The sequence below is a fragment of the Pholis gunnellus genome (assembly GCF_910591455.1).
Source record: "Pholis gunnellus genome assembly, chromosome: 8".
In the NCBI taxonomy this organism is placed as follows: domain Eukaryota; kingdom Metazoa; phylum Chordata; class Actinopteri; order Perciformes; family Pholidae; genus Pholis; species Pholis gunnellus.
In genome coordinates, this window is record NC_136534.1 from 5,881,776 (window position 1) to 5,903,612 (window position 21,837).

The 21,837-nt window shown below is 44.5% G+C and overlaps 1 protein-coding gene across 3 annotated transcripts in view; it reads right to left on the minus strand.

Moving 5' to 3' along the window:
• Positions 1 to 21,837, minus strand: part of oxr1a (oxidation resistance 1a) — an 82,484-nt gene that overhangs the window by 26,027 nt on the left and 34,620 nt on the right. For all 3 annotated transcript variants that reach the window (XR_013767186.1, XM_079164852.1, XM_079164851.1), the window contains exons 2-4: positions 19,206 to 19,288; positions 6,765 to 6,872; positions 4,717 to 4,830 (exon numbers count right to left, since the gene is read on the minus strand). Coding sequence is in view for 2 of the 3 variants with exons in the window: in XM_079164851.1 (XP_079020977.1) it covers positions 4,717 to 4,830; positions 6,765 to 6,872; positions 19,206 to 19,288 (305 nt within the window). In the remaining variant the exon portion in view is untranslated. The remainder of the gene's footprint in view (positions 1 to 4,716; positions 4,831 to 6,764; positions 6,873 to 19,205; positions 19,289 to 21,837) is intronic.

Here is a 21,837-nt window from a genome sequence, read left to right on the forward strand (position 1 = left end):
TCTCACAGAAACAACAGGGCTGCACGGCCTAAAAACCTTTACCTTGCTAACTGAAGCATGGCCAGCCGTGTGTAGCAAGTGCATCAAAGCATATGATGCACTTGTATTATTTTGACACCTCTTGTCAAATAGCCCCTCGACGACGGGTGTTCATCCGGGAGGAGACTTATCTGTTCAATATCTTCACTCGTTTTCAGCCACTACAGGAAAAATATAACTCAATGAAAACTCAGCCTTTTCAGTTATCTTCCAGTAAAACGGTAACATTTTGTCAATTCAGAACCTGACATATTAGATGTTCGTTTGAAGTCAATGTTTGACACCAACAACTCCTCCATGGGTTTATTGAAGGCAAGCATGTGAAAGAGAGCAGTGTGTGAAACGCCTGTGAAATTCTCCATAGATGCTCGGCAGTGCTTAGTCCAGCGTAATGTGTTTAACTGTTCCGACATTAAAACTCAGCATCTTCTCTGAGGTGTCTGCACAGCGTGATGGATGGAATTCTGCTGGACGCCCTTTAAAAGCTAGACGATGTAACTTTTGAAGGAAAAACAAAACAACAAACTTCCTTTTAATAAACCAAAGAAACGCACTCTTACTCAATTCAAAGCACTCGGGGGTTTTTGCTGCCTCCATCATACTTGGTCTGGTATGACCAGGAGCATATATGGTGGCTAGTGTTAGCTAATGCTAGCAAACTTAAGCTAGATATTGTTGTGTAACTGACATATTCGAGTCAGTTCCCTGACTTTATGGCCCCTCTACTCGTGTGCGACGTCCATGCCAGTCTCAACGATAACTTTGTTTAATTTGTGTACTTTTCTTTTGAAAAAGTTCTTCTCTTCATCATGTTCACTATGTGTTTTTTGAGGGTTCTTCATGTTCTGCGTTTTTGTGTACCGACTTTATTTTACAAAAAAACTTGCGTGAGAGAGAGCGCTAGCAGGGCTTCGATAAAGAAATGACAAACACGTATGATTTCAGTTTGGATTTCAATGAATGGCCACACAAATTACTCTGCAGTGACAAAACATCTTTTTTACAGCTCGGATAATTTAACAATCTATTTGAACATCTAATGGGACTTTGAAACATCTGGTGCTACATCTGACTCTCTTTATATCCAAAAGTTAAAAAGAGAAGCGTCTGAAAGTAGTTCCTCTCTTCAGAGCACCCGTCTTCATCAGGGCTACACCAGCTATTTGCTGCTTGCGTTGCTATTACTACCCACCTCCCAGAAGCATTTATTTAGATAATACCCTCATTGAGACGAGCACCGAAATTGGCTTGTAATTAAAAGATGCCGGGGATTCTGGAGAGAAACAAAATAAAAGAAGCCGAGTGAGTTATTAAGGTTCTTTCCTGTGGCTTAAAAATCAAACGGCACCTGGATGCTGATTGCATCCATAATACTACCACACACACACACACACACACACACACACACACACACACACACACACACACACACACACACACACACACACACACACACACACACACACACACACACACACACACACACACACACACACACACACACAAGAAGAGAAAGAGATAGGAGTGTGCAGGCAGGCGCACAAAAACACGCAGAGATGACGGATACACACGCTTTCACACACACACAAAACGCCTCCACAAACACATACGGAGTTGGCACATCGGGTGAGGTAATGTTCCCTCCCTTCTGCCTTCCAAGCACACTTCCTCTGCCTGGAATAATTGCTGCCTGGCTGCTCGTCTGGGAAAGCGAGCTGCTCCGTTCATTAGTTGCTCTAAATATCAGACACGGCATCACTTTTAAAGGCTTAATTTCACCGCAGTCACGGCCCCTTCTCTCTGATCCTCACCCGTCGAGAGCCGCGGAGTGTGCTCGCCATTCTCGCAGGCATGACCCAAATAGATAAGCAGTAAATGTACGGGGGCCCTTTCTTTTGGCAACCGGGAGGAGGGGGGGGGGGTATTAATGGATGGAGACGACAGCGAACGAAAGGGCGCATGCTTTGCCGTGGGAGGGTGTCTGAACCCGAGCGGAGCGACAGTGACGGCGGCGGAAAGGGAGCGGTATCCATTTTCTCACAAAAGCGGCAAAACAAGACGTCCGTTTCCATGGAGACCAGCAAACAGTCTTATTTCTTCAGGGACCACTGGGCTTCCTGCGGTGCTCAGTGATTGGCTCATTCTGATGCTGCAGACACAGCAGCCGAGGGAGGTGGCTCGCACTGCTGGTCTCAAGAGCTGTGAGGGCAGGAGGAGTTCAGCTGACCGGACCTGAAGTCACTGCGGTCACAGACGACGAGCCTCCGACCTGCAGCCGGTTTCTGTTTCTTATGTGACACTATAGTGAAGCTGAGAGGGACAAGTCGGAAACGTGTGATGTGAAGCATTTCTACATCTATATTCGGCCATAAATCAGAGCAGGAATAAACCTTTTGAATTAAATGGATATTGCAGAGATTCTTTACCCCGACTTATCAACATACTATGTTTGCATGGACCAAAACACACAGAAGATGGGATCACTTGATGTGTTCAGAAGTACATCTGGCTGCACGGTTAGATGCCACCTTTTTCCATCATCATGTAAAGAAACTACAATAAGGATAAAAAAAAAAAAAAAAAATTGCTGTCAGCAGCTTGGATAGTAATTCGGAGCCACGCACTAGCAGTGCCCGTTCTTCTAACAGCCCGGGTCACACGTGCACTTTGTTCTGTAAATGCTCCAGCAGTTTTACATGTCGGCTCCATGGCTGAAAAGGACCGCGTCCACAAGCAGTTGTTTGTCCACAGACGGTTGCTCTGGGAATCTGTTTCTGCCTCCAAAGGTCAATGTCAACATGAAGCCGATAGCACACAAGCTCATGATCTTTTTGGACATATAAATATATATATATATATATATATATATATATATATATATATATATATATCTCTATATCTGCATGTTTTGTGTTGCCTCCTTAAGATAGCAATTTAATAAATGTCTTATTTAAGAATGCAAGTATATGAAATTAGTAAAATAAACAACTTGACCCAAATTCAGGAGGTAGAAATGAAATGAGGATATTTGTAAAATGTGTTTTTGTGAGAGAATGTATCTGTCGACTAGTGTCATAAATGCCTAAATACATTTACTCATTGTTACATTACAATAACATAGTAAGAATAAGTCACTTTTACATGGATACTAAAGCATATGCTATGTCAAAGCAGCTTTGTACTAAGTTGAAGATAAGTTTGAACAGTACCGCTCCCTCTTTAAGTTATCTAGGAGGTCTGTTAGACAGTCATCTTAGTGGGGAGGGTTTGGCATTGAAGATGGACACCAGTGTCAGAAATCCATCTGATACAGTCTAAAAAGCTGGATCGGGTATCAGCGTGTACACAAATATATGCACCGATCCAATATCATATCATTTATCAGCTAATTTACGCTACACAGGAACAACAACAACACATCACTCGCTACCCGATCCGTTCATCCTGCATGATCTTTCCCCTGATATCGCTACATTGTGAACAAATCTGTGTTGATATCGGCAGGAGAGCTAGTCAACGTTAGCGGTTAGCAGCCGGTGGGCAGAACAGCCCTAAGGAGCTAAATAACAGTATTATTAATGACCACATCTTTTTTTTTTTAAAAGAACAAATTGTGGCTGATGGAAAACTTGTGTTTTATATTCTACTAGGGGTGATTTCATTGATTGGGATATTTATTGTGTTGGATTGTTGGTAGTTTGACGTCACCTGGACTCCTGCATCCTCGCTGCCTTCGTATCAAGGAACACAACAGAAATAAATCATGGACTTTATTGTGTCATTGACACTTTTGCAGTTGTGCACAATGGTTAGAGCACAATGGTTAGAGCATAAAGGCTCTCTGGGTTAATGCAGAAGAAGAAATCATTCCATTGTCTCACAAGAGGTGCCTCCACCACACAGTGAAGAAAAGACAGACAGTCCTAATTGCAAAGCAAAACATTGTGTCCTTGACTTTGACTGTTTGTGAAAGATACGCATCACTTCCTGTCCTGTCCTGTCCTTGGAAAATACAAGGCAGGTTTTATTGTCTGACCCGTCCTTGGAAATGATTGGCACCTCTCTGCCCTTGAACAGCACGACACATTGTCTTGTATATTCACCTTCAGGCTGACAATGAACGGAGCTTTAAAATGCGACAGCAGTGGTTGAAGGATAAGTCAGTGTATGGTGGTGACAGACGGGCACAGACTGTATTCCTGGTAATTTGATTGTGTCTGTGTGTGTGTGTGTGTGTGTGTGCGCGCAAGTACTGAAGGGTCTGAGTATTTTCGTTAAAAATTAAGACACAGGCTGAAATGATCACCTGCTTCAATCACAATGAACTCCCTGAGATCGTAACATTTAAATGCATTTGTTATATACAGTCTTAGGCACTGTACTGTTAGCAGATTTCCTCTGTCAACTATCTCTGACAAAATTAAAGAAAACAATGGCCAAACATTTAAAATGTTCATAGTTTTCCCTCCGTTTCTGTTAGCTGGATGATAAACTTGCGTTACATTAGCTTAATAATGACTGTAGCAGGAGTTAGAATTAAAGTTTTAGATCAAAATGTTACATCTACCAGTTATCTTGGTAAATATGTCATACAGTTCTTGATTCTACCCATAAATAGCATGACAGTAGTTATGTTAACATCCTTTTTGTGTGAGATTGGAGGTGTGGTCAACATACCGTCACCTTCTCTAAATCAGCTTCTGAGGAGGTGGGAGACAGGGGGCTGATGGGACTGAGGGAGGGGGAGCTTCCGACACTGGAGACGTAGTCGGGATCAGGAACGTACAGAACCTGCAAACACAATCCATTTCTGTATTTACACAGGCACTGCCTTTGTGCAAACACGCATTGCAACCACCACACACACACACACACACACACACACAGAGATAAAGAGAATGTCTCGCTCACACACATGCATACACAAAACACACCAACCACAAAGCAAGACAAATAACATGAATGAATAGCTTCATGCTACTGACTGGGATGAACAGAGAAAGGGAAAGTGGTTATGACAGCAAGTCGATGTGTCAGAAATGTCAGTGATGGGAACCGAGGGTTTTCATGTAGTTAGAACACAAACCATGTTTAAATTTGATTTATTTCTATATAGGACAGCAACAACAAATTATGTTCATTATTAATATGTGGATTATTTTCTCCATCAATTTATGAATCATTTGGTCCAGAAAACGTAAAACAAAAGTAAATTGTTTCAGCTCAATCTCTATATTGATGGAATGTGTGGATCTGTGTTTCGCAATAAAAGCAAACCAACATATGTCTATTGCTATTTACAGCGATGGGGAGCTATATCTGTTGCATTATGTAGTGACACACAAGACTAAAGGCAAGCTGTTTAAGAAATAGTTTGACCTTTTAGGAAATATACTTATTTGCTCTCTGACTAAGAGTTAGATAAGAAAATCAACACAAGTCTCATAGCTAATCGTTTAGCTAGCTAATGAAACATGTTAGCATGTCACAGGATTATTTTAGCAGTATATGTCGACCAGGAGTGCACCTGACAACTAAAGTAATGAAGAACAATGATTAAGAAGATAGCTAGTTAGCGAGCTAATGTTAGCTATGCATCAGCAAGATACTGTAGTTAGCTATGGCACTTGCAAACACAATAATGCATAGCTTTCTGATATATCCACATTCCACTACAACAGAAGTTGCATACTGTCAAAATGCTCTGGCTTAACATACAGAAATATAGTTAGCCTAAAGCTGACTTTAGGACAAAATGCTTTCTGATGCCTCACTTTTGTCTTCTTCAAGGTTCAGTTTTTCAGTTCGTCACTTAGTTATGGGTTCTTATCCCACCACATAGCAGCTGTGTACACACTTTTCTGTTTGCTAGCAGAAGAAAGTGAAAAAGATGCATCTTCAAACAAGACAAAGTCACCAAAGAGCCATGAAGTATTTTTCCCTCTGGTGTGGGCGGGACTTCTTTGCCCTCTGTATCTATACGTTGTGGTCGACAGAACCATGCTAGTTGTTTCCAGTCGTCGTGCTAATTCATGCTAACCATAGCTTCATATTCAGAGTAACGGCATAAGAGTGGTATTGATCTTCTGATATAACTCTAAGCAAGAGAAGAGTATTTCCCAAAATATTGAAATGATCACTTAAGAGAGGGATTTAATTTGACCCCAAGAAATACAGAGTCAAAATATAATTTTGTCACTTTCCCTCAACAAATCTTGAATTTGACTTTGTTGCTGAAGCAATAAAATATCTAGGATGAGAAGCCTGGGAGGCTGGCAGTGTGTTTCGCGGTTTAAAGATGGGATGTTTTGCGTCATGTTGTCGGAACTAAAAAAATCTTTGGGACAATTCAAGCACCACATATATTATTGTATCTTTTTAGAAACAAAATTGGTCCTTTGCAACGGATTGCATCCTAATGGGACAAATTACACTGTAATTAGCAGGCAATTAAGTGATGCAGATAGTAGGGATCTGAAAAGTGAGTCAGCAAGTTCCTCAGAGAGTTGAAGGATAAACACATAAAGCATGTGATGTTCCCAAAATAAATTCTACATCCAATTTCTCCACCTGGATTCCCAAGTGCACAGTAGAAAATGTCTGGTGATGGTGAGATCAGGACAAGTGACCGGAGCGTTAGAAGGAGTGCATGTGAGGTTGCTGGAGGACAGTGATGAAGTGATGCAGCTGAATATTTTAGTGAAGGCGTGCACGGCGGTTCACACCTGGCCAGGCACCACTGCTCTGGAGAACAGCTTGTTCAGCTGAACCAGTTCGTTGGGTGTGGTATCAAACTTGAGCGCAATGTTGTTCAACGTGTCCCGCGATTCCACCTGGATCACAAAACAAAAGAAAGGACACAACAATCACACTCCTGAGTCTGTCCAGGGCATTCTCATGACGCTGTAGAGGGGAGAAGACTTGGAAGACGTGACACAGATAATGAGAGAGAGACAGAGAGAGAAATACTGAAAAAAAACAAAGCTGTGCAATTATTACTTAAATGTTTGATTTTTGCATGTTAGATTTGGGGATGTTATACAAATCGAAGCTGTCAGCTGTTGACCAGGAATAGATTCCCACGGGAGGCAAGGATGCTGGCAGAAATATGAACCGACATGAATGTCAGCAGCAGTTTCGTGTTATCTTGTGAACCACTCAAGTAGCTACAGAAACCTTTTTTCCCCCAATTTAAAATAAGTTAGACTCTTATGTGCATAGGGTCCACGGCAAACTATGAATTGATCGTTTTCATTATTGATTAATCCTTCAGTCTATGCACCATGTTGCACAAAAAGCCCTTTGACCGTTCACTAAACCCCTCCCCTGAATGGGGATTGGTCAACCATAGCTCAGCAACTGTAACTAGGCACAGCCGGTCTGTCAAAAAACGATGTTCTTTATATATATATATAAAACCTTGTTCATGACTAGTACATCCGCTGTGGTATAGCGTTTCGTCTTGTAATGTTAACACTGAAATATACTGTTTGAAAAGACAAAGTAAAAGCCCTGCGACTAACTAGCTCTACACTTAATTCAATTTGATAAACAGATCCTGAACCATATCGAGTGTGCAAAGAAGCAGAAGAAGAGGCAGCGCTTCACCTTAGGTTTAAGGTATCACACTGGCTCAGCTGCTGCTCCCTGCTGTTTTTAAACACACAGGTGCGTTGGCTTATCTCCGCCACTTAAAATCCATACAACGGAGACGTGCTCCACGTGTCTGAAGCAGTTAAGCATCCCAACATGCCCCGGTGGGAGTTTCTACCTTCCAAATAAGGATGACAACCATGTCAGAAAGTGCCTGCGCGTGTGAGAATCATGGTACAAGTGGAAAAAAAAAAGTGAGCTCAGGGGAGAGGACCAGACAGACCCTGAGCCGTGTATAATTAGGACAGGATAATGGCACTGTATGCTTTAGTGCAACAGTCATGGGAATGCCTCTGTGGTTCTCAGCATGTGGATGTGTGCAGCTTTCCTTGAGAGTGTGTGTGTGTGTGTGTCTGTGTGTGTGTGTGTGTGTGTGTGTGTGCGTGTGTGTGCGTGTGTGCAAACAGCCACACAAAAACAACATGGAATGACAGCATCTCCAAATTGTTCACATGACAGATTGTTTCCAGGAGGATATTCTGGCAACAGACAAGCAGACAGACAGACAGAGACAGGTAGTAGACTAAGGGGAAATAAGACAGACGAGCTGGAACATTAGTAACACAGAATCATTGTGTGTGTGTGTGTGTGGTAGTCACACATGACCTGATCACGGTCGTGTCGTCGCATGACAACAGCGAGGAAAGAAGCAGAAAATGCAGAAACTCAGAAGCCGCCTGCAGCCGGTGAATGTTTTCACTGTAACTAACTCGGTAAAACTCAGAAACAGACACACGAAGTGTGCATGGACTAATATTTGGTTTGAAACAGAGCTCTAAGGAATTCATTTTTCAAATATTTGAAAAATAAAAAAAGTGAGCTTGAGTTAGCGAGAACAATAGAGGCTGTATGGCATCGTTCCCAGGAATCTGTGGCTTCAAGAGGAGCAAATCAAGCTGAAATATTCAAAGTGTGTTATTGAGCCTGTTCACTTGAGCATCTTCTGATGATGGGATAGAGCAGGGCTTTAGGAGAGAGGGGCCAAGGCCGGGGACTGGGTTGTGGTGGAATGAAGCCAGGCCAGGACCTGGCTTCATTTCTATTAAATAAATCTGCCATTCCTACACAACTCAGATTTTACATTGGCATAGAAATCTGTGTTTGAATTTGAATTAAATATGTTGCGTTTTTCCTCTCAGTCGTAGGGGAAACACTGCTGATCAAGTATGACAAGGTGGTGCATTTCCTGCAAGAAGCAGGAACAACAATTTGTTTAGGGCAAGTACAAATTGCCTTTGGGCAAGTACATTTCTGACCTGCTTGCCACACTGGAAAAGTAATAATGGTGAACCCCGCATTCAAAAAACCCTTGGCCGTGTATTGTATTTGACAACAATTCACAAACAGTAGAATGTTTGTCCATGCCTCCGATACTAAATATTTAGGTGTCATTTCAAATGATCACGGTTATTTCAGTTGGTTAAAAAACCCTGTAATGAATGGATTCAGGCAAACACCCATCCATCATGAGGCTGAGGCTGAAGCGAGTCCACTACAGGCAGCCAGGGGAATAACAACAACAACAACAACATTGACACAACGTCTCAGAGAAAACCCTCTTTGTGATACCGACCACAGTCATGTGATAGAAAGCTGGCTAATGAAGGCTGAAATCCAGCAGAAACGGCCACTAACAGACTAATCACCATGAAAGCACAGTGACAGCAACACTGCCGTGTCACTTGTGTTTGGTTCGAGGGCAGAGCTCAACGTTTGAAGCTGAAAGGTCTTGTGATGTTGAGGAATTAAACTAAGTGGGTGAAGGAGCATCTTGGAGGGCCAACGTAAAAGCGCTTTGGGTTTTGAAACTGAAAACTGCAAAGTTGAACCCAGAAATCTCAGCAGCAGACAAAATAATTGTGGAGTGAATTGGTTTTGATCAACAGTCCTGATGTCATGGGACTCGACTATGAGACTGAACTAGCTCGGGGGGGAAGACAGCGGGCCGAGGGTGTACCAAGTGTGAAACTGAGGCCCAGGTTGCGGGCTACACTGGGTTTGGATGCACACTAATCAGATGTGAGGTCAGTCACGCTGCTGGGATACAGTCTCCATGACTCAGCAGTGTGAGTATTTGTTTTTGTGTGGACAACAATGAACAAGGCAGGGCAGGGATGCATTGGGCAGTATGGACTGGGTGGGCAGGCTGTGCAGCGCTGACTGAGTTACGAGATCACTGGCAGTCGTTACACATTGAGCAGATCTACACCATAGATGAAGAGGATGATGAAGATGATGGTATGGGTGGAGGTTGACTATTCGCGCCCGGTAACTGGTTGTAGAAAGGGCGGGGCAATAAACCCATAAGATAATTCATCTTGTTTGAATGCAATGAGGAAATCATATATAAAGATATCGTGATACACAATTGCGTCATCTAAATTGATAATAAGCACGCACTAACTCAACTTTCTCAGAAAATCTGAATTGATGAGATAAATCAAACTATTGTCATAATGCCGTCACACATTGGGGGCGTTTCTTAGTCACAGGTCATATTTTTCCAAATTCTTGTTTTTGGTTGATATTTTCTGAGCTTTGAACGAATGAAGGCATCAAACAACCAAGTTGTGTGGAACGGACAGTGTGCAAAACGTACACTAGAGTGCACAACAACACAGAGGCGCCGGAGTCCGAACCAAGACGGCAAACTTTATTGCTCCTTTCAACCTCGACAAAAGACCAGACTCCTTCTGTTCTTACATTTCAAAATAAAAGCCCAAGATAAATACAATGGGTAACAGTTTACCAGAGGGAACTCAAATTCACTCAGAGCATTTTGCTAAAAAGAAACTTGTTAAGTAGCTTACGGTGGCTTAGGCTTTACAAGAGTTTACCTCAGACAGACTCTGCTCTGGGTTAATAGGATCCCGCTAGTTGGTCCTCTGCCTGCGCCAATCTATTCAAACCTTCTGTTGAGAAAGTGTTGCAACTTTCACAAAGTGTTGATGAATAGTTTTGAATTTTAGCAGGCGAGTATTTTCGTGTTGTTTATTCGTCAAGTCCCTTGTGTGTAAAGGCCTTTATTCCGATAAATCTGTAACTGTGTGTGTACATGTTAAAATAGTCAGTGTAAAGCTGGAAATAATTAAAAAGAAATTCTCTGTAATTTAACTGTTGTATTCATTTTGTACTAAAGATCTTAATTAAATGAGAAAATGCTCACTCATTTTCATTTTTCAAGCATGTATTTCACACAGGAGTATTTCATAAAGTCTATTTATAGAATTACCAGAAAACATGTTATATTGTATATTGTGAGTATATGAACTATATGGTTGGAGGAGACTTTATTCCATGTCGCCCAGCCTTCGTTGCAGCTGGATTCAAATGAAGCGAGGACCTTCCTTTACCCCTCAAACACCGTCACTGACTACGTCGATTAAAAACTAAATAACTTATTTTTCTATCAGTGTGACAAGTGAAGAATGACATACTGATTCACACACAGACCGCCTGTTAGTCCCGATGTCTATTTGTGCCCTGTTCACAGACGGATCTCCTTGAAGGGTCAAAAGTGGAGATACACAATAACAGCAGTTTGTTGAGATGATTAAATTGTCCGGCTAGATTAAATGTTAATTTGATCAGTTTCTAGGAACAAATCAAATTAGAAAGGCGTCCTTCATATTTCAAAATGGTATTTGATACCTCTATATCTTCACTGCTTGTTCATCAGGCCAGATTTAATTCAATAATTCCATCAAAGATGAGATCGAGTTAAACGGAGGTTGCACAGCAACCGAGGCCCTGAAGACTTGGACAAAGCTTTAGAAATGAACGGGATTTGTGTTACAGACCATTCTGGGAAATAGAAAGGAAGACGTCTAAGATGTAGTACACAAAGCTGCCACATTACAGTCATTTTGGAAATTTGAATACCATTCGGATGCATCTGCTGTTGTTTTTGATCAGATTGAGAAGAAGCCAAACCCAGCCAACCGAACTGGGTTCATCCTCTGCTGCTGAGGGCATGATGTTGAGGATTTAACTGGTGATCAACCTGGATACTGTTGGTATCAAGCATACCAAAGGTTTCTCTATGTTGCATGTAAATAACCCAAGAGTCCAAACCGAAATACTAGCTTGCATGTCGACACACAAAGACCAACTCGGTGCAAGATTTTAGCACCACCAGTCATCGTGTTGAAATACTCTCGCACAGAAACTGCTTCGCTTTATGTCTTTGAGATTAAGCTATGCAGCTAACACTTAGAAGAAAAACTGTGTTCATCAAAATGATGTTAGGTTATTCCATAAACACATTCAAACTATCCCTAATGAATCTAAGGTGATAATGGAATAATGGTATTGGAAGTTAACTCTGGGCCTATTTAATAGGCTAAATGATTATGTTGTGATGGGATTTATTCGTATAAATTTAAAATAATAGTAGTGGAATAGTATTGATAAAACTGCCTTTCACCATAGCGTCTGAAACAAATCCCCCAATAGAGACGTAAGTGGGATGTGGTGACAGGTGCGTGTCCCATGTCAAGCGTCTCCTCATAACTGCGTCGTTAACAGCTGCTCCTTCATAACCTGTCATCTCATCCGCGATGGGAGACGTACTGTTTCGCTCAGACAACAGCGGCACGTCGGCTTGATGAATATCCCGTCCTCCAAGTCACAGGGTTCACCTCCAGAGAGGCTCCACAATGACACGTGGGTTCACAACACAGCCTTAAAGAACACAATAATAGCTTCACAGTACAGCAGTAAAAACTATTACTGTCGTGTGCCATAAAATTAGCAGTCCCATCCCAAAGGTATTTACAATCTGCTGCTCAGCATTTATATGATGTCCTTGGTACAGGGCTGGCATTTTATGATTGGAAAGTGTATTCAAATCGACGTCTTGTTTTAAGGGGCAGAAGGAGTTTTTTTTGTTTGTTATGTTAGGAACATAAGGAGTTAATCATCAGCAGAGCTCCTACAGTGTCAGAGCCTTTCATGCAGGCGGCTTCAGCACAGGGCATCGATTCTCCCTTGGTGCTATTTGCTACCGTCTCATCCATGAACTATTTATTTTTAGCTTTATGGCTCCGCTGTTGCTCAGTACAAAGCCGACCCTATAGGACACTCAGGTCTGCAGGACATTCACAGCTGCTAAAACACCCTTTGTTACTCGGGTTTTCTTCAGCATTCTGCGATACGAGGACACCTATGTGGCCGTTATTGACGAAAGCGCTGCTTTCTGCTCTCAAACTAGATATCTTAAAGCCTGTAGCCTGGACCAATGACTGCTGCTGGCTGTCCTATCAAATAGCTGCTCTGGTAGCTCTCGTATCAGCCAATCAATGTGGGTCAAATATCTGCTGTTGAAGTAAACATTGGCAGAGCCAGGCGGTGGGCTGATCTTGGCACTAAATGTGGCGTTCATTAATAATGGTATGATTCAAGTTTGCCCTTTAAGCTTAATTAATCACTTAATCTACATATGAAATCATTGTTAGCAACACGAGTGTCTTCGTGCGTCACAGGACCACTGAAATGAGCCATGTGACTCCACCGAAAACCAAGAAGAGACGCAGCCGTCGATCCCACCGTAAGGGGAGCTATGTCCAACTCAATTAAGCAGCAGAGGACAGGGGACATGTAGATGTGACCCGCTGTTATTGACACGAGAACGAGAGGGAGGGGGAAAGAGACTAATCACAATCAGGATCATAGCCACTAATGACAGGTGCACCCTATCGTCTTATCCTCCAGATCAATAATAGCCATTATTCATCTCGATCTGGGGATGAATAATTAAGCTTCTTCCTGTTCGGGGGCGACGTCTGTCCTTCTTAGCAGAAGGGTAGCGGAAGACTCACCGTCACAGCCATCTCGAGAGTGACTGACGTGTAGCTAATGGTCACCTTGTTGAACAGGAGAGGACGCACGGATTCTACAAGGGCAGCCGGCTGGACGGCCAAAGACTAATAGCTCCATTAAAGAGCCTCGCTGGCATCTCGGTGGGAACGTTAAGTGTGGAACGTGAGAGCAAATCCACCAGCGCTACTGCGAGAGGCCAACCACGCAAATAAGATGCACTCTCATGTCTTTTCTTGGTGGGAAGAAATGTGTTTTAAAAAAAGGTAACCATTCACAGGTGTGGGACATTCTCACTGAAAATAAAAGAAACTGGAGAATAGTAAAAAAGAGACGCCACAATGATTTAAACTGGAAATAAAACTCAAACCGAGCACCGTTTCATCACCCCTTAATGCCATATCAAAGCAGCCATCGCTCCTCATCTTATAATGAAGGATGAAGCCCAGCTATGGCATGACAGTTGCCATGGCGACTTTGTCGTTACTACGCTAATGGCATGTGCATTGTGTGCAAACACACCCTTTCTGATGGTTTGCAGACCTACATTTAGACCCTGTCTGAGTGACCGGGGGGGAACAAGTCTGCTGTCTCACCCTCAAGCTCTGATGGATCTCTGTGTGCCCGGCACGGATCCGCTGCTTCAGGCTTTCATGGCCTTTCCACTGATTTACCAACACAAAAGTGAGAGTCACTTTGACTCACTTTGTTTTTTCAACGCAACTTTTGTTATCGGACGCGCCACATCGGAACTCCGCTGTGTCCGCACACTGTGACTGATCAGATATTTGTCGTGGACCAAACACTGGTTGTATAACATTTTCCATTAAATTCATCACAATAAAAGCTCTAGTTATTTTTTTCTGCTTACTCGTCCTCCCTGCTTTATTGGTAGACTTGTTTTACTGAAGATAACACACTAAATCTCACTGATTCGGTGCTTTAACACATTTTCCTATAAATTATTCACAATAAAAATTCCTCGTTATTTTATACTCGAGACAAAATATCAGGAAATGTTGGGTTTTCCTCATCAGTAACTTAACGGGACTCAGACAGCGGGTCCAGCTGTGCCCCAGCTGTGCCCCAGCTCCGGCTTGCCTCTTCACAGCCAGGCCACCTCCACATGTTGTCCGGCTGATCGAACCCCAATGTGAGCATGAGCCAATCAGGGAGCTTACATCACTCTAATCAATACGTTCAAAAGTGGAATTAACAGCCAAGTCATTTTGTAGCTTGGCTAACTAACAAAATAAATCTTTATGTAGCTTATAAAATAAAAAAAATGGGAAGCCTGCTAACAGCGCCGATCCTGCCCTTGGTTTTTATGGGGACAACTGGTCGTAGCGATGGGACAGTTCGTGTCTTAAACGATTGTCCCACGGGTGCACGTAGAAATAACACAAGACGTTTATCGCCTATGGCCAGTAATGCATTCTCAAAAATGACAAGACGACTGAAACAATGTTCCATCTCTACAGCTTCTCCCAGAAATCACAAGCTCCAACATGAAGGTGGAGTGTGAGCGATTGTTCAAACATGGTTCAAATCAGAGTGAGATGCTGACATCTGGGTCTCTCTCTTCTACCCATCCAGCTGTCTCCATCTTCTCCACATGCATTCCCCTCCATCCCCTCCTCCGTCCCTTTTAGCGGCACCGTCCACGCACCCCTCCGATCACATCATTCCTCCATCATCCTTTGACTCCTCCTGCTCTCAGACAGCGAGCTGTGAAGGAGCTCAAACAGTGGGATCTCCTCTCCCACCCAGCAGTGAATAATGCAATCAGAGCGACTGATTGTCGGGAGGGTTCGAAGTTAAGAACGCCGGCGATGTGTGTGTGTGTGTGTGTGTGTGTGTGTGTCTTTCTGTGCACGCACCCACGCACACACACGCACGCACACACACACGGCAACCGCTGCTTGACTCATCTAATGTTCGCAAGTCCTCTCATGCCCACAGCTCTTCCTCTGAGCCCAGCTGAAATCCATTCCACCTGCAGACTGGTGACACTGAGAGACCCTCTTCACATCTGGTGAAACTGTGACACATCTGGATCACACTGTAGACCATAAAGAGTAGTTTCTTTTAGCAGCATACTGATGCTGAGAGCCCAGATGCTAATTTGAAGCATGCTAACATGCTGTTCACCAACATTTGATAATTATCCATTGGACAACATAAAGCTGAGGCTGATGGGAATTGTATTTTTGGCCAGACGGCAAAGTATTGGACAAATTAGAGATTTTGACCTGATGATGGCGTTAGAGGAAGTTATTACAATTCATCCTCACGAATGCGGAGGGATCACCGGAGTCTTCAGGATTCATCCTCTGGGAACCATGAATGGCTGCTGAGATATTTCACAGGATAAGTGTCAACTTTGACCTGCTGGTGGCGCTACAGGAAAAGTAAGAGGATCATGAGGGTTCATCCTCTGGGCACCATGAATGTCCGTGTACAAATTGCAAATGTCCCCCATCCGATAGTGAATACGCATTTCGGGGCAAATGACCGAGAGCCATGACAACTGTTTAACTCCAACCCACGAGGGCACACACAGCTGATGAGGCTGTCTGACCGATCGTGTTGCTGGCCAGAATGACAACACGGTGAACGCTGACAACCTCCTTCTCTCCACTGCAGCCTACAATCTGGAATCCAGACAGCCGCTCCCCCTAAAAACTGCTCTCTCGTGTCATTATACAAAATGTAATGAGAGCCCCGCTGTGCCAGTTCTGCTGAGAGCACCGCTGTAGACTGAAACAGCGTGTGGGCAGGGAGGGTCAGGCCAAAAGATAAACATGACTCAACAATAAACAAGAGTTGATCACAACATAGAGGTTGTCTTTGTAGTTCTGGGCCATGGTTGCTGCTGGTTAGAAGAAGGACCAGACTGCATCATTTGGGGGCACGTGTGCCTGTATTTGAGGTAAGTATAGAGGCAGCAGGAGAACAACTGGGCATGTTGTCTTTACATGGTCATCGTCTCAGAATCCCTGGGCCGACAGGTCTTAAACAAACCCCTCGGGTTATCAACCTTGCCAATTTCTTTTAAAATCGCTACAAATTTGTATTAACTTGCTTTTTTTAGTAACTTGCGAACAGCATTACTCTCTGCTGTAAACATCTATTACAGTTAAGAGACTGAATTCCTGGTTCAACCAGAATTATGTGCACACCCTCCCCCGTGGGACTTGTGACTCGTGATAATCATTTGGGTGTGATTTTGGTTTCGCCGCAAAATAATGCGCCTGAACTGTTTACAGCCCGTCTGATCATTTGACTGCTCTCGTTTCTTACTTTCCTTTTAGCGATTCCACCGTGTCCAAAGATCAATGACACTTACCTTGGAGAGTGCAATGTTTTCATAACCGATAGAAATGATGGCCAAGGCTAGCAAACTGAAATTAGGAGGGTGAGGCTCTCCCATTCTCGTTTTTCAGGTCCGCCTGCGAGCCAGCACCTCAATAGAATAGGTGAGCATCAGTTTCTAAAGCTAGAAAACTAACACTAATAAACCAGAATCTGTCCTTTAAACCTACCGAGCTATTTGCAAGTCAGGACACCCTGTGGAGCCCCGCAGTTCAGGCAAAATCCAAAATAGCCTCCCAACTAGAGCATCTACGTCCATGGTGTGATAAAGCTGGTGTGTCTGGAGATAAATACGTGCGGCCCCGCACTCTCTCCGTTCTTCATTTTGTTTGACTTTCACCGGCTGAGAGGACGGCTCACCTCTGTGCTTTCTCTCTGTTCCGCGTCTTCCTGTCTTCCTCATCCATCGCTGTTGTTCCCACGGACTTCAAACACTTTTTTTAATTGGACGCAGGTCAGCCAATGGCTGGACTTGGCTGAATGGACCGGCGTTATCAGTGTCTAGGCAGATGGGTTGCAGCTGCTCAGGTTATTTCTCAATACGAAAAAAAAAAAAAGAAAGGGACATTGAAAGAAGCCTGTGTGTGAGGTAGAGGGGTGAGGAGGAGGGAGATTGTATTGATAAGGCGGCGTAAAAAAGGAAACCCTCCTTTTTCCGGTGAGAGCCGGGCAATAGATTAAAAACGTATCTGCTGGCGAGCGAAATAAGGAAACGTCGCCGGCCACGTCGGAGATGAGTTTAAGATAAAGCCACTTCTCAATCACTGGGACTGTGGCCCCCATGTGTCTCTCTGTAGCTTGGTCCTATCGTCTTAAAAACGCTCTCGGGGGCCCCGAGCCTCCTCGCTACGTGCCGCTGCAAGCGTGTCAGGCTACAGGACACAATCATTGGCAGTGCTCGATCCATCCATCACACCAGCAGCAAACCAGTGTATGTGACATGAACACGGTTGGCATGCCGTGTGATTGAGATATGAATCTTTTCCCCCTGCAAAGTACATTTCTCCCCGTTTTCCTAACACACCAGCATTTCTGTCCGTCTCGCTGACTTGTTGTTGCACTTATCAGGTCATATGAGGGCCATGACACAGTGCTTTGGCTCTGACAAATATCCTGTTGTAGCGCTTTAGGTTGTTCAAGCCCCAGCGAGATAAACAAGGGCCTTGTCAGTCAGCGAGTCTTGGATGACTGACATGTCGGGGAGGGGCGGTGGATGCGGAGGTGGTCTCTCTGTTATTGAGGTGTTGGAGACGGGGAAATTGCCGCAAAACACTACAGAGGACACTGGAGCCAGAGTTTTGGGGAGAAGAGAGTCCCTCCCTTCCTTTCCGCTTTCTCCTTGCTCCCTTCCTCTCTTTTCCTCCTCAGCAGACGGGCAGACAGCGGGAGCTGAGCCACGGCGATCACACTCCTCACTGTTGCCACGGAGAGAGAGGCGAGGAAAAGCAGTCAGACTGCAGCTGGATTTGAGGGTCATTTCAAGAACACAACCAGGCAAAGCAGAGACGGGCTCCATTTTCAGCTCACTCCAGGGAACCAGAGCTCTCGCTCTCTCTCTCTCGCTACACCCCCCCCCCCCCATCCTCCCCTTTTCCTACACAACAGCTAAATCAATAGAAATGACAACGCAGTTGGAAGGTCATTCGCACAGCGAACTCTGTGGTGGAATGCTCGCCGATACGTGGCACGGAGAACGGGCTGGAAAAACAAATACACATCCTGCCAGCACTCCCACCTGTCTGTCCTGGTCTGATCCAGCTGGAGGAAAAACGCACGGAGCTGCTAGAATTCCTCTCTCCTTTCTATACATCAACATGCAAAATGGAGCTGAGCGTTGTGCTGCTGCACAAGGACTCTAACAGAGGATACATTGTTTCCATAAGCCTGCCACCAGCTACCCTGCACGTCTGTGCACACACACACACACACACACACACACACACCGCCTTTATGTAAACACTGTGAGAATGAGGTACACGTGTTACTGGCAAAATCCACAAAATGCGTCTCCCCCTCGCTAATGAGCTACCAAGCATGGTCGGACACGGTGTCTTCATAACACACAAGCACAACAGCTACAGACAGAATATTACTGGATCAACAGAAACCAGCAGCAGCAGCAGCAGACACACACACACACACACACACACACACACACACACACACACACACACACACACACACACACACACACACACACACACACACACACACACAGAAGAAGCAGAAGCAGCAGCAGCAGCACAGGAGCAGGAAAGCGTCAAAAACACATAACGACATAAACACAGAGAGAGAGCAGAGTTTGCTCACACGCTACTCACAGAATATTGAATGGTCCCTTTGGGTCGCTGGAACGACATGCGCCTCCCATCCTTCTTCTCCGGAGTCTTCTTCTGGCCGGTATCTGAAAGCAAGCGAGGCAAGGTACGCATTACATTCATGTTCCCCTCTCCCCAGCTTGTCACAAGCTGCCGTTTCCCAGCCCCGTGGGTAGACAGCTCATTCGTCAACAGTGAGCGAGCCAGCCAGCCAGCCAGCGATGTGAGCTGTGAGCGCCGGACCACTTTCTCTCTCTCTCTCTCTCTCTCTCCCCCTCTCTCTCTCTCTCTCTCTCTCCCTCTCTCGCGCTCGCTCTGCTTCTACCCTCCTGCCCTCACTCTCCCTCTATCCCACTGTCTTCCTCTCTCCCTCTCCCTTCTTCTTCATCCTCACCCACCGCACGGCGCAGTGACGGCCGTCGAGAGCGGTTCACCTCGCCTTCCTCCCCCTGTTGTCTCTCACGGCAGAGGGAGACCGGGCTGACCTCCATCGGGGCACCGCCGCTCAGGATGCCAGCCCGAGAGGAGAAGAGGAGGATGGATTCGGTCGGGAGGCGGGGGGTGCTAAAGCTGAAATTGGGGGCTGAACCAGAGGGGGAATTGGAGGAAGAAGGGAGGGTTCAGTGCTGCGTGTTAGTTGGGTAATGCGGGGGATGTAGCATGGGGAAGTGGCTGCTGAGGTAGAGGGTGGAGGGTTAGAGTTTTAGTTGTAGCTCCAGCTGTTAAGGCATTAAGAACATTAGGAATAATCATGGTTTCCATCGGAAGGACCTGGAAGGGTTAGAAGGTACTAGAAGGTACAGGAAGGGGCAGAGGGCAGAAGTAAAAGTCCTGGGTGGAGAATCGAGGCAGAAGATAGAAAACAAGAGGTTTTAGTCAGAGAGTCAAATAAATCAAATGGTAGAGATGGCTTTGGGGGGGGGGGGGATGAATTGAAAAGGGTGACAGAAGACGATTGAAGAATGCACATGAAGTTTCAGGGGCTGGGCAAGTTGGGAGAAACCATGGAGATGAAGGCGAGAGGGTGGATGGAACACTGAAGCAAGCAGATGAAAGACGGAAGCAAAAGATTGGAGGGGAGATGAAAGAAACTGGAAGGGGACTCTTGGGAATGGAGAAGATCTTGAAAGGGGGCAGACTTTGGTCTCTAGGGCTGAGAACGAGGAGCATGAGCAAATGGGCTCGAGGAAAAATGTACGAGGCCTTGTGGATTAGAGGTGTAGGGTGTGAGGGGCCAAGAAAGGAGCTGATCGGAGGGGGTCACCGAGCTTTGGTGAAGGGATTCCTGTTGGACATGCGTTGACCCGGTAACCCTCAAATGCCTCCCGTGAACGTCTTTTTTTTTGGTGGGCGTGGCGCATGACTAATGAGTCCCTTTTTTTAGTGGCGTTCTCGTCGGGCATCTCCGATAGCTGAAAAGATGAGTCATACACCAGCGCTGCTATTTCTGGGGCTCGGGCCTGCCTGGCAGAGAGCGAGAGGGGAGGGGACATCAGAGCTGCCTCAGGTGTAAATATCAGCCGAGTGAAGACGATGCGGTCGGTGCCGTTCATGAAATGTATGCTTAGCAAATATATGGATTTACTGTTGATGTTGTCAAACGAGAGTACAATGATTTGGATTGTATCGTTATTAAGGATTAGTTTTAACACAATTTGTTCTTTGGTTTTTAAGGGGCCGTTCACATAAAAAGGTGTAGAAAACAGCAGTCGTGCCGCTTACGTCCATTTATCCAAAGGTGCTACCGCTGTGCGCTGCGATGACGCTGGTGGTGAAGTTGCGGTAGCTTAGTCGTTAGCCTCACTGGCTAAACTAAACACTGTCAATCTGCGTTAGTTTGGCTGACCTTTCAACCGGACGTTGTTGGATGTAAAGAAGCAGGTAAAATAGTCCGTGAGCAGATCGTATAAAGCTCCGAGTAGCCCTGCATTAAAACGATTAACTTCTCCTCCATGTGTTCACGGTACACAAATATTCACGGAAGAAAGAAGAAATATCTGCCAGCTGTGATTGGTTGTTTCTCCAATCATTAGTCACATGAAGCATTCCAGAAGGTGAAGTATTTTTTTATCTCGGGGCGCAGCAGTCGTACAACACCATGTAGCTATGATCATGTAGTATATCATAATCATAATAACATCATTGAAATCCAATTTAGAGATATCATTTTGGTTAGAAAGTATCTTCTGTCTAAATATCTGGCAGTTAACTGCAGAATGTTTGATTTTTAGTGCAGGAGGTGAAAATGTCTCAATTATTTCTAGGAATTAGTTTTTTGAAGCATAAAAAACAATCATCTTTGGAATTAGTTTCTATGACTTCACATTTGTTCTGACACTATGATTATATTGCTACTTAATAGCAATTATTGAACTGTAACAAAAACTATATAAAATGAATTAATAGCTAATTATGCTGCTGTCCGCTTAGTGTTCTTTTAGTTCAGGACGACTGCAGTATGGAGTCACTGTGCTCGGGCTCCTTTCTCAACAATTTTTAGTCATTTCCGGATTATTTGCCCTTCATTCAATATTGAGGCACTCTCTTGGAATTGCTATGATATTTGATTGTGTCAACACTTCCCAGCTGGGTTAGTTAGTTAGTTAATAACCTGTAGGACTATGAAAACCTCGGG